Source organism: Channa argus, chromosome 8 (genome assembly GCF_033026475.1).
Source record: "Channa argus isolate prfri chromosome 8, Channa argus male v1.0, whole genome shotgun sequence".
Taxonomy (NCBI): domain Eukaryota; kingdom Metazoa; phylum Chordata; class Actinopteri; order Anabantiformes; family Channidae; genus Channa; species Channa argus.
In genome coordinates this window covers 12,003,266-12,019,379 of record NC_090204.1, presented here as the reverse complement: position 1 = coordinate 12,019,379, position 16,114 = coordinate 12,003,266, and the positions used below count along the sequence as shown (strand labels likewise).

Genomic DNA, 16,114 nt, shown 5'->3' with positions numbered 1-16,114 from the left:
CTTACTTATATGACAAGTAAGGTTCAGATTTCATGATTCTACAATTTCCACAACTGTGTATTCCACATTAACCACCTTCATGTTAAAGAGTGACAAATGTCCACCATTACATAAACATAGACAACATTTAACGACAAAAAACAATGATTTATTGAATCATTGGCAGAAGCATCTTCAAGGTCACTTGTGGACAAACACCACAAATCAGCCTGATGTTTTGTGTTTAACATAAAACACAGGCAGCACATAGAAGCAGCACCTTTCTCAACCTAGGACAGGGGTGCTGGGACTACAGGCCAAGACAAAGACATTTCCAGTAAACACTATAACATTATTAGGCGACAAAAAAACTCAGACAGGGTCAAATCAGCACTGTGGCTAGAGTTCCCCCACTCCCAGAGTTTAATCTTTCATTCCAATTCATTTCAATTACCCAGTCATTCCCACCTTCTTCCCGAGGTCTCGATTAGCTCAGCCTGGCAATTTACAGTTGATCTTGCCTCATCTAAAGCAGAGCAGTGGTGGAAGCAGGGAGAGGAGAAGTAATGGAATGAAATGTCACTCAGTTGTTGCCTTTGTCACAAAGATGCTGGGCAGGACAGATGGGGAAGAGCTGGATTCTTGTTAGTAGGTAAAAATTTGTGTATGAAATTTTCTATGTTAAAGGCCAGTGATATGATGTCCTCCTCCAACTAGTAACTAACATCCTTCCCAACGTATGAGCTGATACTCTTGTCCTTATCAAGGCTTCTTCACCTTTTTTACTGAAGATGAGCTAGATGCCGATTCTCTCCGTTTGCGCTGCAATGTCATAAACAAAATCATGTAAGGGTGTGGTAGAGATTTCCTCCTACTTTTATATTTTCAGTGATCATGATAATATTTGACTAATTTATAACCGATAACTTCTGAATGATAGAATCATCATGCTTAAAATACCAGGGAAGCAGGGGGAATTCTACTGACAATGGCATCAATTTTGTTTGTTTGTTTGTTTATATTATATTACTATAAATAGTAATAAATAGTAGCAAATAACATTTGCATTTATAGAACAGTTTCAAACCCCACATAGTATATAAAAAAGCAATTGTATCAAATATTTAAATTGATTGAACAATTGCAGAAGGTAAACAAGAATTTTCCAATTATTTGTTATAAATAATTTGGGTTTATTATGGTCCAACTTACTGAGTTGGGGGTGAGTGGTGCTCCTACAACATCAATAATCTGCTCCTTGGCCTCTACCTTGATGTCATCTGCACTGGGCCAGGACTGAGCTTCACCCACTGGGGTGGATGCTGTAATGCTGTTGATGACATTGAGTTCCCCCCCTTGTGGTGCAGCACCTAGTCCAGCAGCTGTAGTTCCACCACAGACGCCTCCACTCCCAGCCTTAAGTAGTGCTTCATATCGATGACGCAGCATCTGTTGTTCATATTCACAATTGCTGTGGGCTTGTTTTAGCTCATACAGCAGCACCAGGTCGCTACGCAACTCATTGAACATCTGTACAATCTCTTCAGTGGGCATAGGGTTGAGGTCTGAACAACAAACAAAAATAAGTTGTTTAAAAATCAGAATAAAGCATTTAGTTTGAAACACTATGTAGGTATTCTATGTAGAATATGTTGCTGTAATCGCTGCTTGAGCTATTTGTCCCAAACTGCTCAGTGGAGGCTTTCTGATTCAGTATGCTATTTATATAGTGTAGAAACTGAGGGGTCCAAAACATGGCTGACCTACACTCAGTACTATCCCAGAACGCCTCTCACAAAAGGACTGGACTGCATAGAACTGAAGAATCTTCAAATGCTATGCTGTGTTTCTTGACATAAAACTTTGTCTAAACACTGACTTGAATGTCAGCCTATTGACAGCTTATTTAAATATATATATAAAAAAAACCCGTACTTCTTAGATATTGAATTCAACCTGGTTCTAAGCTCTTGAGCATACACAATTGCTGATAAAGAATGTTGATTTCTTCTCTACTTATGCACATTTCCAAATATGTCTAATATTCCTTTGTGTTCAAAATAATGGTAAACATTTATTTTTACAATTTCCCTTGACTTAAAAAACTCAATATATAAAATAAAAATTCCATTATTCTGTTGTAGAACAGAGTTCAAAATGCTAAACTTTTAAAAGTTACACTGCAAATGCTTATTCACACTCACCCACTCCTTGCTCTATCAGGATCTGTTCAATGGCTTTGATCTTTTTCTGGCCTACGGAGCTGGGCAATTTCATCTGAATCACCCAATGTACACAGACAGACACACATGCAAACACACACAAGAATGTGATTTACGGTGCCAGGGATATTAGAACAAACAGCTCCACCTCAGGGCTTTTAATTCGTATGAAATGCACTTCAGCAGGCCAGATCAAAATGTCTTTATCACTGAACTCTGTCTGACGGATTAGCTAGAGGGGTACTCCACTTCTTTAGCCCTGCTAATGCATTTTCCATAGAGAGCGGCAGCTCCTCATCAGTCTTGAAGATGAATAAGAGTCCCCTTGCTACTTCTTAGAGATATTAGCTACTGACTAACAGAATTAATCATCACAGTGCTAATGAGAGACAGCCAGCTCAAGTCTCTGGTTTCTCACATGCATCAAGTGCAGGGTCAAGCTTTTCTTAAATTGTACAAATATTAATAATATTTCTTGGTGGTTTTAATACTTCAGTAGTTTCTAGCCATACTTACCCTCTGACTGCGCAGTGTGACTCCTGCTGATTTAAAGTCAGGGAATTTGATGCCTGCCGTCTCTGGAACAGCCTAAAAATAAGAAATATCTTATAAGACTGAGGCTATAGCTTCCAAAAAACTTTAGATATACTTAAATAATTACTGTAATAAATAAAAATTAAAAAGGTTTTGAGAAAATGGTCCATTAGAGAAATATGGGCCACAAAGTTATGAGTTGAATGATAATTACATCATGGAATTTGGGAATGGTCATTAGGTGGACAGCTGTACCATCTTAATAATAACAGTAATTTAAGGTTTCAGTTCTGAGATTGTAGTTTCCTGTAAACATGTAAAATGTAGTAATGTTTAGCTTGTGCCATACTTTGCACTGCTTTAATTGAGTGCACGTCATACCGGTTTCTCTGTTTCTCTTTTTTGTGGGAGCTTCTTCTTGGAAACCCTCTTTTCAGCTCGCCTTAACTCTGTGGTTGTGTCAGCTGCTTTAATGAGTTTCTGAAGATCCTGGGCTTTTTTCTCACGCTCTTTCTTCCTATTCTCAATCTTTCTAAGCTCCTGAATGAGATACTCCTCTTCTGCCACCTGCAGGAAAAACAATAGAAGTACAACCTTGATATTTAACAGGCTGTCAAAAATCTCATGTATTCCCAATATTTATAAAAATAACCTTTATTTATAAATGTTTGAACAAAGCCATTAGTGTAATAGTCAAGAGTCAATCATTGCAGTGACAAATGGTCTGTAGTCAACATATTGCTTCTGATCTTGGTAATGTTTAAATTATGAAAGTTTAACTACTCCAAACAAACAAACAAACAAACAAACAAACAAACAAATAAATAAATAAATAAATAAAATTACAAAGTATCTTACTTGTTCAGGTGTGCGAGTGAAGAGCTTCTCCAGTTGCTCTTTGCGACGCCTTTCATGGCCAGCATCAAAGATGTAGATCTTGGGCTCTGTCCCTGAAGCTGCCCGGATTTTTGTCAATTTTCCACAAATACTATAATACCGTTCTTTCAGGTCCTCTACTGAACGTTTCTGCAAAGCACAAAATGGAATGTTACTAAGAATACGTGCTATAACCTATAGACATTTTTTGCAATATTCGCATTGAAAGGAAACAGAGTGTAATGTAGATGAGTGACTGAATGATTACTCTGTATTGCTGGTGGTCATAACGGTCATGGACAACAATGAAGCGCAGGTCAAAGCGTTTGCATAGGTCAAACAAGTGGTCTGTCTCTGCTTTAGTCCAGCCATCATCATGGAGATGCATTTGATACTCCTGCTCTGAGTAGACTGGCACCTGTACTGTCTTTGAAGGCAGACAGAAGAGAGATGTCAGACAGAATATCATAAAGTAGAATATACACTACTTACAAATTGAAGGATATTCAACTCTGGGTGAAATTTATGGAACATATAAAAAGGTTTATACTACAGTGAAATTATATCATAAAAGTAGGGCATTTAAGTAAATGGTAATTGTTAATTCCTTCATCTCAAACAAAAGCTAACAACAGAGGTGGGTAGCCAAAAACGTCAATGTCTCAATACCTTCTCAATTATTAGGTTTCTTCTTGGTCTCAAGATGTCAAAATTTGAACGGCATGATGAGAGAGGACTATTTCGATTGTCATTGAACCAGAACATTTAGAAGTCGATTCATAAATTAGACATGATCCATGAATCACCTTGTTAGAGAAGTGTATATTATGCAATAAGTACTTAAACACTGAACAGTTCGACACGCACATTCAAAAGTTTAGAGAAGGTCTAATAGGGTTCACCTGTAAAGGTAATAGTGTATTTTAGGTGCATTCTGAAATTCCACCCGAAAGTCAAATACCTCCTATTTTTTGTGAGTAGTGTATAGACAAAACAGTAGTATACTTCTCAAAAATAGGAGATGATACAGCTATTTAAAAAATCCCTTGTGTTGATATACACATTAGTGATTAGACTCCCAAGAAAAATTTACTTATCCATACCTTGTTGAAGCGGGCAAATGGGTAGTCCTTGCCTTCTTCTGCCACACGTCTCCAGTGGTGGAATATGGCCCCATCCCTGCGAGCTGGATTGGTGAAGGGCATCCACTTCCAGGGTCGCACTTTTTTACAACCAAGTTTTGCTTTGACTGTCCTATAGCCCTGAGTAGTATCACTAGGGAGCAGAGGTGGTGCATCTCTGTGGATTAACAAATGAACAAAGCTTTGTTAATGCAAGGGCATGGGTATCTAATACACATAATTTATAATTCATCAATTAATTTTCTTTTTTAAACTTTTCAAAGTGACTCACAAATGAGGTACAAAGCGAAAGAAAAGTAAAGGGGGGGGGCATTGATAGCAAAATGCCCTGACAATTTTTTTTGCACTGTTGTGAGAAAGTAACAGATAGGAAACATGATAGAAAAAAATTCAAAGAAAGACTTGATTTAGTGTAAGTGCAGAGTTCCATCTTCAACATTTTTTTTTAAGACCAGGCAGCTTGTTTCACCGTTGTGTGAAATTTTGTTTTTGTAATCCTTTCAGCTAAGTTAGGATATTAAGCACTCATCTGGGTAAAAGAACATAAAATTCTAAACACTTTTGCAGTTTGCATGATCAGAGGGCCCAATGGCACAAATATGCAGTATGTTATGGCCTTACATATTCTTAAAAATAACACACTTGTGACACTTAATGAATCCTTCAAATATTTCACAGAAAATACCATTCACTGAATGTTATTAGTCTTATACTCTGATTTAAACACACAAAATAAACGAAATTACTGTTGTAAGTTTCTTTTCTGTTTTTATAAAATAATTAGTATTAATTATCAAATCCATCCCCATCCCTTCCTTATGCTATATAAAAGTAGGTAAAGGAGGAATCAAAGGCAAGACATTAATATACTCAGGACACCAATTCAAGACAAGATCATAATTTCAAGAAAGAACCCCGTACTTCTTATCGGAATAGAGCAGAGCATAGACCTCTCTGTGCATTCCCTCTGGTCTCTTGAAGGTCAGCGTTTCTGTTGTCTTCTTTGATTTTTTCTGACAATGGAGAAATTGGTTAATTATTATAACGATAACAAAATCTACTCATTTTTTGCTGTTGTATAAGCAGTGATCCTTCAATGAATGTTGAATACAATTTCCATAAATGTGATTTTACAGTCGCTTCATCAATACGCCCTGAGGTAACTGGGGTTCACCAAGTTAAACTAGAGTTACTTACCCACCGGATAATTAAGTTAGCAACTAGTGAATATGGTGTTTTACGACAATCTCTCACCTTGTCTGAGTTGATAAGGTCTTTCTTGCTGATTGGGCCGTCATTATCGCCTCCGCCCAACTCCAGAATATCTCTGACATCTGCACCAGTAGTCATGGCTTCATGTGTTGATAACTAATACAATTTGTCAAACGCAAATACAATCCACACGTCCATTCACAGGACCTCACTCAGTAATACTGTGTCGTGAGGTTACCAGCGCTCTCAAACGATTTCGCTCCGTGCTAGCTGCAAAGCTAATGCTACTGCTATCATTTTCTAAGTAGCGAGCTAAGTAGTTGTAAGACGTAAGACGAAGTACCAATTTTGTTAAAAACAAACAAACTCGCAATATTACCGTGGGTGTTTATATTATTCATAAAAGTAAATATAACGTGAACTATTAAACCACAAGCTTTTGTTAAGGGTAGCCGATAGCTGGCAAAATACACATTACTTCCGGTCCTACAGTAGTGGTGTGACTAGTGATCTAGTCAAGAATTAACTATCGCCCCCGTGAGGTGTGGTGGCATCTCTACAGTTTACCTGTACAACTGGATAGAAGAACAACCCACAACAAGGCCGAGACAATTACAGTATAGCAATAAACCTAACGTTACAGGCCTGACAAAACAGCTAACATCATCCGCGCAACATACAGACTCTGTTCTTATCTGTAAGAGCAAAGATCAAGAATTGAGAGATGATGGAATACATTTGTGGGCATCTAAACAGCCTATTTGCGGTCTCATCCAGTGGGGTTTTTCCAAATCACTTGCTCTTGGCCACAAGCACATGGAATTGTAAGCACAATCTAACATTTTTCTTTATTGTGTTGTCACCTTTTGTTTTGTCTTAAAGATGCATGTGCAGAGTTTTACCCAACAAGTAAATATCCTGTAGCTCAAATTAAAATCTTACATGTTCAAAGTGACAATTGGCTGTTGATCTCAAAGTCCAACTACAGACATCTTTTAAAAGTCCTACTAAAAATCGATGTTATACAACTGAGCCTAGTGGGTTCTTATCAATACCTTTTTGAATGAGTTGGTTTTGTGCGAATTAGGCAGTCTTATTGTGAAAATGCCATATTGTGTTGACATTTATTTTTTAGTGTAGACGCCGGATGTAAACCAAACTGTCGGTGGTTTAAAAAAAATTCCCAGCATTCATTGCTCTGGGTGATAGACGGCTTTCTCCGCCATTTTCGTTAGTTGGTGTCGCAGCAGTGGTCTGCAGACTAGTGTTACGCTTACCTTTGAAACCTGTTTAATTGTTTATATAAACAAATTAAGTTCGTTTTAAGCTGTTTTATTTAGCAAGACAAAATCTACCCAAGAAGATGTCTAACGAACAGGTCGAAAATGCCACCGAGAAAGCAGCCCAGCAGCAGCAGCCGCCTCCGCCGACGACAACAGCGCAACAGCCGCAGCAGGGGTAGGATTCTTTTGTTGGGTTGTGCTAGCGTTAGCTTAGCTAGTTAGCGTGAAGTTTTCTTTGATCTAAGGTAAAGTTGTGCTTCAGATCAGTCTTTATTAGATAAAAACGTTGCAATAGTCACGGCATTAAGAAGGAGTTATGCATTTATCAACCGAAGTGTTTTGGTATTTTGCAAAGGCATGCGTTTTCCACCTTAATGTTGGATGGCCTATGTTTTGGGCCCGTCTATTTACAGGAACCCCTCCATTTTACCGCAATGCAAAGCAATCCAACAGCTAAATAAAGTTATTTATTAAAAGTACTATTATTTCCCATTTCCTTTTATTTGCAATTTGACTTGAGATGGCTAATAATCAACATTAAAAAATGTAAGTTAATACAGGCCTTCTGATGTGCGGCCTTGCCATGCGGCCTAAGAACATTTGTCTTGATTGCAAGCCATTGTAGATCATCATTCAATTTTAACCTATTGTAGCTGTTTAAATGTTATTCTTACAGGTTAATACCATGTTCTTTATAACTTGGTTGTTTCTGAGTAGCACAGGAACTTAGATGGTTTCCTATCCTTTGTGGACATTTACAAAGAAGTTTTTAATGCTCATTATTGAACCGGGCAGTGGGCTTATTGTTAGTCTTATTTTGGCTTCGGCCCACATAACTCCTAAAAAATAATAGTGTAGTCAGTGTTATGTGTTAGCATTCATGGTTTATAGAATTTACTAATGCCTACTTATTGTGTCTTCTCAATCACTGGCGTCTAATCTATTAATCATGTTTGAATCTGCGCATTTGTAAACCTGCTTGAAAGCGTATTCTTTTAAGTATGTTTGCCTTAATATTACTTGTTTAACCGGCTATTTTTTTATTTTTTTTGCTCGCACAGAGAAGTAAATGGGAAAGCCAAGCATGAGCCCAATTCAAGCAGAAAGGAGAGGCCCCAGAAAAGAGGTGGAGGTGGACGCTATGAACCCTATGGAAATGCAAACAAAAGATACCGGGTTTTTGTCAGCAACATCCCTTATGATGTGAAATGGCAAGCCCTGAAAGATCTGATGAAAGAAAAAGGTAGGTGACAGGATAAGTGATTCAGTCAGATTTATATGTGACAAACATTCTGGGTCATTTTATTTGACCACTGCATGGCTTTTGATAAATTTTTTTGCAGGCTCATACGTTCTACAATATTGCTTGAGATTTCTTGTGAGTCATTAGGAATAAAGGTTTTGGATGAGGTCCGTCAACTAAAGAGTTGCTGCAGATTGCACTAGTGCTGTGTACCTGGGTGTTAGATTAAACATTATCCATTGGGATTACTTAAACCTTTTGAGGTTTTTGTAAAGGTTGTAAAGCTGGTGCAGTAATGTGAATATGCAATGGCTTGGGATCATGAGTGGCACAATGATAGGCATTCTCCAGAAATATACAAAAAATATTCGGTAAATTGCCTCAATGTAATGAATTTTTCTAGGAACAAGGAATAGCTTGCTCTCACTTGAAACATAACATAGGAAAGCCCGGGCTTCCATGATTTCTTTATTGGTCAATATTTTTGAGACATGTCAAGTGTAATCTGTGATGCAGCAACTTTGAACTTCAGCAGCTATTAGCTGAAAGTTTTCTGACATGTACAATGTGGTTTTTAATGTGCTGTTAAGTCATTTGAAAGTAGTTGTTTAGTTACGGGGTATTGGAAGTCTTAGATGAATCATAATCAATGCATTGATTTGGCAATTACTCAAGATAAAGCATGTGTTAAGGATACAATCCTGTTTCAGTGGGAGTTTCTGGTATTTGTTCTATGACAACTGACTGGAGTTAAACTGCATTCTCTTTTTTTAGGTGTGACCTTGACAAGCAATTTTTTCTCAGCAGATCTCCCGGTTTTGCCAAAGGCAGCTATGCATTTGGGGATTTCTTTGGGGTACAGGTCTACAAAATGAAGCAACTTCTTATGCACGATCCTTGTCTTTAGAGGTTTGGTCACTCACTGAACAGATATTATCTGAAACGAAAGCTTTGTTGGTCAATGTGAAATAAAAATTCTGATTGTGCGTTCCAGGAATATCTCCACTTAACAAATATGTTTGTAGATAGAGAAGTTTCTGTCCCCTAAGAGCTTCATTATGGTTAGTTTTCTAGCTGTAGGTTTTTCTCTATGGCTCAGCTGATGGGCAAATGTATTGATGCATTAGCCTGAGGTTTAAATGGCGACATTTGTTTAAAGTATGTGCAGTTTGCAATGAAATGGGCTGAGATTGAACAGTGCTTGACAACTTACTTGATTAATTAGCTGCATGTAGAAGGTGGTGTTCATTATTTTCAAATAGGAATGCTGATGGCAATGTCAACAGTTGTTGTCCTCAGTCTATTGCTTTTGGTGCTTCAGGAGAAGTCTAACAAGGACAAGCTAAGAAGTATTTTATTTATATGACCCAAGCTTGCTTTTTGTAGACCTGTACCATATCTTGCCGCTGCTGAGGTGCTGGGGTAAGGCTCAGGTCTGGCAGTCTGAGCTCACTGTCACTGGCCACCCTATTTGTGTTTCTGCTCTAAACCCCCATTGTTCTCTCGGCTTCTCTCCCCTTGGTGTGTGTCATCTCTGGAATCTGATTTGTAGTGGGTGAGGTAACGTACGTGGAACACTTAATGGACGCAGAAGGCAAATCGAGGGTAAGTGCAAATACATACAAATAAAAATATGAATAATCCTAGACAAAGCTGTATTTGTCAGCTTTGGTTTCTTTATTTTCATTGTTGGGAATTGTTCAGATTCAGAAATCTGGTGGAGTTTGTGAAATGGTGACATGACAGGGCGTGTTTTATTTGGTGTCGCTTGTGGCACTGATGTGAGGCCATTCGGCAGGTGGATGCTCTTATAAAAAGCTTTCAGCTTTCTTCATAGCGATCCTGTGGGATTGCAGTAGCTGACAACGTCCCTTTTGGTTGCTGGAATTCTTCATGTACTAAATGGGTCTAGTCTGCAAAAGGTTGTTACAAGGCTGTCAGATGGTTGTTAAATATTACTCATTCTGTAGAAATGCTTCACTGGAAGTCACCTCCAATATCATAGTACTGGGAATCCTAACTCACTGTGGATTTTCTTCCCTGTGGATGTTGGAAAATATATTCTTTTTTTATATTCAGCAGACTTGCCTGGATTGTGTTAGTGACTGGGAAAAGTCAAGCTCTTAAGTCTAATTTTATATGGAAGCACAGAGCTATGGCCAAGGCTGTAGGCTTGTGTCATGTTGTATTTTTGATTCTGCATGAAATTTTTTATTTTATGTTTTTAAACATCTGTTATAACCATTGCTTTTACTAATATGAAGTTTTTCCTCTACTCCTTTTGGTACCACCTATGCTGATGGCTTTTATCAACAAAGGGTTGTGCGTAAGTAGTCTTCTTTCAATTTATTTCCATTTATTAGGATTTTTCACTGCTAGATTTAGAATGCCACTGAAATTGACAAATGAATGTTGCAATCCTGGTCAATGTAACAATTTTTTTTTTTTTTTTTTTTTTTTTTTTTTTGGATGGGGTAGTAAATAAGTTTAACTTGTTCTCACTGGGTGTAGAGGTAGGCTTGCTTCTGTCTGGTGGTCCAACAATTATCCACTCCAAAGGTCATTGTGTGATAAAAGACTTCCACATTTCACATTTGAGCTGATAACAAAGTAATTCCACAGAGAATATTAATGATAAACAATATATTCCATACAACACAATAAGAAGCAGTGTACCTCCACAGCTACACATTTAACTTTCCACTACTACCTTGTTTCTCAAACAAAACATTGCTTCCTTGACAACTGATTAAGCAAACTTCAAAGGTAAAAACTTTAAAAGCTGTTATGTGGAGTCACTGATGAATCAGCGGTACACTTGTACATGCACTTCTTAATTTAACTAACCTTTCAATACACACACAAAAAACAAACACAAGTAGAGCAAATGCAACAAAACTCCCATTGGCTCATACACTGGGTGTGTGTATCTTTTCAGAGTTGTTGAGTTTAGGACTGAAGAGCTAATGAAGAAAGCGGTGGAAAAGGTCAACAAGCACAACCTAAACGGACGACCATTAAAAGTAAAAGAGGTAGGCCTACCCACAGTCTGAATCACTAGGAAAACTGCTGTAAATTGTTTTCCTTAACAGCTGTTTAAGTCATATCTCTGTGCTTTTTGCTAGGACCCCGATGGTGTGATTGCTCAAAGGGAAATCAACAAGTCTCAAGGTGGTGGCCCTCCAGGGGGCCACGGTGGAATGGGGGGGATGGGTGGAATGGATCGCATGAACATAGATCGAATGGGCCCTGGACCTAATGGCCCCATGGTTAACGTTCCTCCAAGCCTGATGAACAACCCTAATATTCCCTCTGAAATCATCCATGGTCTCCAGGCTGGCAGGATTGGCAGCACTGTCTTTGTGGCTAATGTAATGCTTTTTTTTGTGTGTGTGTGTATCTTTTCATAAAATAACTGTAACCCTTGTTTGAGATTAAGTGACATTTAAGGAAAAGGGAGCAGATGCTTTATTTCTACATGTTAAAATTACATTTTTAAATGGGTCTATATTTTTTAATTATACACTAAAGATTAATCACTTAAAAAGATGGCTCATGTGCAGCAATTTAGGGATCTTTTAATTTAACTATTTGTATTAATTGAACTGAGTAGTGTAGTCTGACTTTACCTATGCGTATATAAATAACCATTTGCTATGTTTTTGTGCCTACAGCTTGACTACAAAGTTGGCTGGAAGAAGCTGAAAGAGGTGTTTAGCATGGCAGGAATTGTGGTGAGGGCTGACATTTTGGAGGACAAAGATGGGAAAAGCAGAGGCATGGGCACAGTAACATTCGATATGCCCATTGAGGCAGTCCAAGCTGTCTGTATCCTTTTGGAAAACGTATAACTTAACTATATGTTAAAGCTGAATGATTAACCACTATCTAAATTATACTGCAATTTAACAGCATGCTTAAGATCTAGCTAAGTGGGAGAAGTTCCCTCCTCTGCCCCTATAGAACCCATTTTGATTTTAGATTAGAGGATGTGTGGCAGGAACAGGTGTGCATTAGTGTGTCTGTTGAACTGACCAGGCAAGATAACCCCACATGAGTTAGAAACGCATTCACCAGTCAACCAGTGTTAATTTCATTAACAAATACTATGATTAAAAGAATAACCTCTCCTAGTTTTTTTTTTTTCAAATGATTATGAAAGGGCTACAACTAAATTGAGAAGTAGCATTTGAAAACCAAAACTTTAGTAGCAATAGTTTTAAAATGTTCCTTCAAATAAAGAAACATTCAAAAAGATAGTAGAATAGACATGATTAAAGAGTCTTAATGACCAGCTGCTACTGAAAGCAGTTTTCTCCACTATACAAAAGTTGGGTTAGCTGCTCAATCTGGTAAATTACCAACTGTAAATTGAAATTAACAGCTAAGCTGTTGGACCACTAATAACAAGAATAATATTGTATTTTAACTATCATCTGACACTACTTGGTTTATAAACCATATTAACTTGCAGAGAATCAGAAAAGTAGAAAATATTAAATATGAGAAATGCTGACACAAAGATAATTTGAGGTTTCACTAGCACTGTTTGCTAACATTTTGCTGTATTGATGTTATCAAAATGTTTTCCTTAATTGTTTCACAGCTATGTTTAATGGGCAGCTGTTATTCAACAGGGTCATGCATGTCAAACTGGTATGTTGCCTCAGCTTTTCTTTACTGTATGTTGGAATGTATCAGGTGAGCTTAGAATGTTGTCTGAGTGCAGGATTTTAAATTCTGTTTCAGGATGAGAAGTCTCTGCCCAAAGATTTTGGACCACCTGACAGGGCTACTGCTCTTCCCCGTAAGGACACACCGTTTCACTGGAATAAAAGTAAAAACAGGCATTGTCCTAAATAGCTGAGATCAGACCTAGGTCTGCTTCTACAGCCACATTCTTTCCTGAAGGGATGCTTTGTGTTGTGTGTAGTTGGATATTATAACTAGTGTCCAGTTATATTTCATAGTACAGTACAAATGATGACACTTTCACATTTAAATATTGAACTGAATTCAGGTGGTCTGAGTGGTGTTGGCTTGGGACTGGGCCCTGGCGGTCAGCCCATTGATGCTACCCAGCTCAACAGAGGAGGTGGTGGAGGTGGAGGAATGGGCAACATGGGCCCAGGAGGTAATGTATGTAGGTGTAATTGTACTTCACCGTTGATGCACTTAATCATCGACGATGACCTATGCTTGGATACATTCACACGTGTTTTTTAAACTTGCATGGTAGACATGAGTGTTGAAAAGGGGGTAGTATCATGTTAAACAAACCCCCTGTAGCCTACGGTTACCTATAATTTCCTTCTTTGCGTAGATCGTTGATGTTTTCGTGCATCTGCTGAAGTATAATTCCACATTAAGTGAAAACTCCTAAAGTTTCAACAGCCGACTTATTTATCATCGCACCTTTATTTTTAGGTATGGATGGAATGGGCTTTGGCAACATGGGAGGTCGTATGGGAGGAGGTATGTACCAGAACTTGGAAGAAATCTATTGAAATGAAGTCATCAGATTTCCATCCCCTACTTACAGATACATGTCTCCTCTGTTTTAGGAATGGACAACTTTGGAGGAATGAACAACATGGATCGTTTTGGCTCCTCGGGGATGGGCAGAATGAATGGTAAGAGGAATTCTTTTGAGACCTGTTAAACACTCCAAAGCAAGCGTGGAAAACCTTCACGTTTTGCTAGATATTTCTAATGGTTTAATCTCTTGCATTGTTAGAGATGGACCGGGGGATTGGTGGTGCTTTTGACAGGGAGTTTGGGCGAAATGAAATGGGAATGTCTCGCAATAATTTTGGAGACTCCTTTGAAAGAGGAATGGGTTAGTATTTTCAGGAAATTCCTCTAATTACTGTGATAAACCTCATCAGATGTAATGCTCACTTCGGCCAAGACAATTGATGAAACTTTTATTTATATTGTAATACCTTTGTTTTCCCTGTTTATTCAATGTTACAGGAAACTCCCTGGGTATGGACCGCATGAACTCTGGAATGGACCGACTGGGAGCAAGTGTGGACCGCATGGCAGGGATGGACCGACTTGGCATGGACAGGATGGACCGCGTGTCTGATCTGGATAGGTTGGGTTCTGGGTTCGACCGGATGAGCTCGGGAATGGACCGGCTGGGGCCCAGCATGGACAGGTTGGGACCTGGCTTGGACCGCATGAGCTCCAGCATGGATCGCCTCGGACCAGCTGGGTTTGACCGACTAGGCCCGTCTAGTTTGGATCGCATGGGATCTGGCCTAGACTTTGGTTCTCCAATGAATATGGATCGGATGGGCAACACTGGGCTTGACAGAATGTCCAGCAGCTTTGATCGCATGGGTTCCACTGGAGGACTTGACCGCTTCCCTTCTGGTGGCCTTGACCGCATGAGCTCTGGTATGGACCGAATGGGATCTGGAGGTGTCGGGGGCCAGTTTGATCGTTCTGCTGACCTGGATCGTGGATTTGGTGGTAATTCCTTTGGAGGAGCTGGAGCTGGAGGACCTGGATCTGGGGGAGGCAATATCAGAAAGGGTTGCCAGATCTTTGTTAGAAATGTGAGTTTTTAAGAATTGTGAGCTGGATCTCATTTGTTTTGTCAGTCTTCTCGAATAGATTTTATTCAAATTTGAATACATTTTTTTTGTTTGTTTGTTTTAGCTCCCATTTGACTTCACATGGAAGATGCTGAAGGATACTTTCAGTACCTGTGGTAAGTATTTATAGCTTCAGGAATTACTTTCTATTATACAATCCCCCTTTCCCTGAAAAGTTGGTACTATTCTAATATGCAATAAAATCTTAAATCTGATCTTTGGTGGATGCTCCTTTGATCCCCAGTTATAAAATAATTCAAGTTGGTCAGAAAACCACTAAAGGAATTAACAAATCACAGAAGCTTTTAATGCATTTAAGAACCAGTTTTTTAGGAGATTGTTAGATGTCATCTTAATATACAAACACATTGTTACAATTCACTTTCATCTGTCTGCAGGCATGGTCCAGTATGCTGATATTAAAATGGAGAATGGCAAGTCCAAGGGGTGTGGTGTCGTCCGCTTTGACAGCCCTGAAACTGTAGAGCGTGCCTGCAGGACCATGAATGGCTACCGGCTGAACGGAAGAGAGATTGATGTTAGGGTTGATAGGAATGCTTAAGTTATTGTCTGTTAGCATTGACATTTCATAGTTCCCAAAGTCCAAATGCTCTGCATCATTTGAATCACCGTTTAGCATATTCATATTAGATATTTGTAATGGTGAAAATGTTATTTTAGTTGGCATACTGTAACAATGAGTGTTTTAGTTCCTGAGTTGTACTTTGTTTCTTTCTTTCTTTTAAGAGACCAACCTTTTAATTTTGTCCTGCTTCACCTGTCATTGCCTTTGTTCTTGAGGAGTTTTGATAAATAAACCTTAGTATTTCAAATGCTTTTGTATTATTTTCTTTGGATTATTGAATTTCAATATATTGGAGAATAAGCAGCAAATGTTAAGCACTCAGAATTCTTGTGATACCTATGAGTCCGCCATCCAGCCAACCATTAGCTTCAGGAGGACCTTGAGTCAATGCATTTGCAAGAGCAAAGTTCTATCCTGGTCATATTTGCAGTC

The 16,114-nt window shown here is 38.6% G+C and overlaps 2 protein-coding genes across 3 annotated transcripts; one reads left to right on the top strand and one right to left on the bottom strand.

Annotated features, from left to right (window-relative positions):
* Window positions 1-126: 126 nt before the first annotated feature.
* On the bottom strand, window positions 127-6,473 carry dmap1 (DNA methyltransferase 1 associated protein 1). Its single transcript, XM_067512026.1, has 10 exons — window positions 6,008-6,473; window positions 5,675-5,766; window positions 4,715-4,910; window positions 3,880-4,038; window positions 3,594-3,761; window positions 3,117-3,302; window positions 2,718-2,789; window positions 2,184-2,256; window positions 1,192-1,544; window positions 127-801 (listed from the first exon to the last, which is right to left on the bottom strand). Exons 1-10 carry the CDS (start codon window positions 6,101-6,103, stop codon window positions 742-744), a joined length of 1,455 nt encoding a protein of 484 aa, XP_067368127.1. The 5' UTR covers window positions 6,104-6,473; the 3' UTR covers window positions 127-741.
* Window positions 6,474-7,157: 684 nt separating this feature from the next.
* On the top strand, window positions 7,158-15,929 carry hnrnpm (heterogeneous nuclear ribonucleoprotein M). 2 transcript variants are annotated; one of them, XM_067512021.1, is made up of 16 exons: window positions 7,158-7,423; window positions 8,310-8,491; window positions 10,044-10,096; window positions 10,810-10,817; window positions 11,430-11,523; window positions 11,617-11,862; window positions 12,166-12,319; window positions 13,098-13,147; window positions 13,241-13,298; window positions 13,512-13,625; window positions 13,919-13,966; window positions 14,056-14,124; window positions 14,229-14,330; window positions 14,468-15,057; window positions 15,161-15,212; window positions 15,495-15,929. In XM_067512021.1, the coding sequence occupies exons 1-16, from the start codon at window positions 7,329-7,331 to the stop codon at window positions 15,656-15,658; spliced, it is 2,079 nt and encodes a 692-aa protein (XP_067368122.1). In that variant the 5' UTR covers window positions 7,158-7,328; the 3' UTR covers window positions 15,659-15,929. The 2 variants fall into 2 exon arrangements, with proteins under 2 accessions (XP_067368122.1, XP_067368121.1); XM_067512020.1 differs by lacking the exons at window positions 7,158-7,423; window positions 8,310-8,491; window positions 10,044-10,096 and having other exon boundaries at window positions 10,118-10,817; window positions 13,241-13,328.
* Window positions 15,930-16,114: the final 185 nt, after the last annotated feature.

What these genes read in the sequence shown, in the direction of transcription:
- dmap1 (XM_067512026.1), bottom strand. Translation starts at nt 6,103, where the DNA reads ATGACTACTGGTGCAGATGTCAGAGATATTCTGGAGTTGGGCGGAGGC. An exon ending in ACCTTATCAACTCAGACAAG is followed by an intron (nt 5,767 to 6,007) that starts GTGAGAGATTGT and finishes CTCCATTGTCAG; the next exon opens with AAAAAATCAAAGAAGACAAC. An exon ending in TCACACTGCGCAGTCAGAGG is followed by an intron (nt 2,257 to 2,717) that starts GTAAGTATGGCT and finishes TGGGTGATTCAG; the next exon opens with ATGAAATTGCCCAGCTCCGT.
- hnrnpm (XM_067512021.1), top strand. Translation starts at nt 7,329, where the DNA reads ATGTCTAACGAACAGGTCGAAAATGCCACCGAGAAAGCAGCCCAGCAG. An exon ending in CAGGGCTACTGCTCTTCCCC is followed by an intron (nt 13,299 to 13,511) that starts GTAAGGACACAC and finishes AACTGAATTCAG; the next exon opens with GTGGTCTGAGTGGTGTTGGC. An exon ending in CTCCTTTGAAAGAGGAATGG is followed by an intron (nt 14,331 to 14,467) that starts GTTAGTATTTTC and finishes TCAATGTTACAG; the next exon opens with GAAACTCCCTGGGTATGGAC.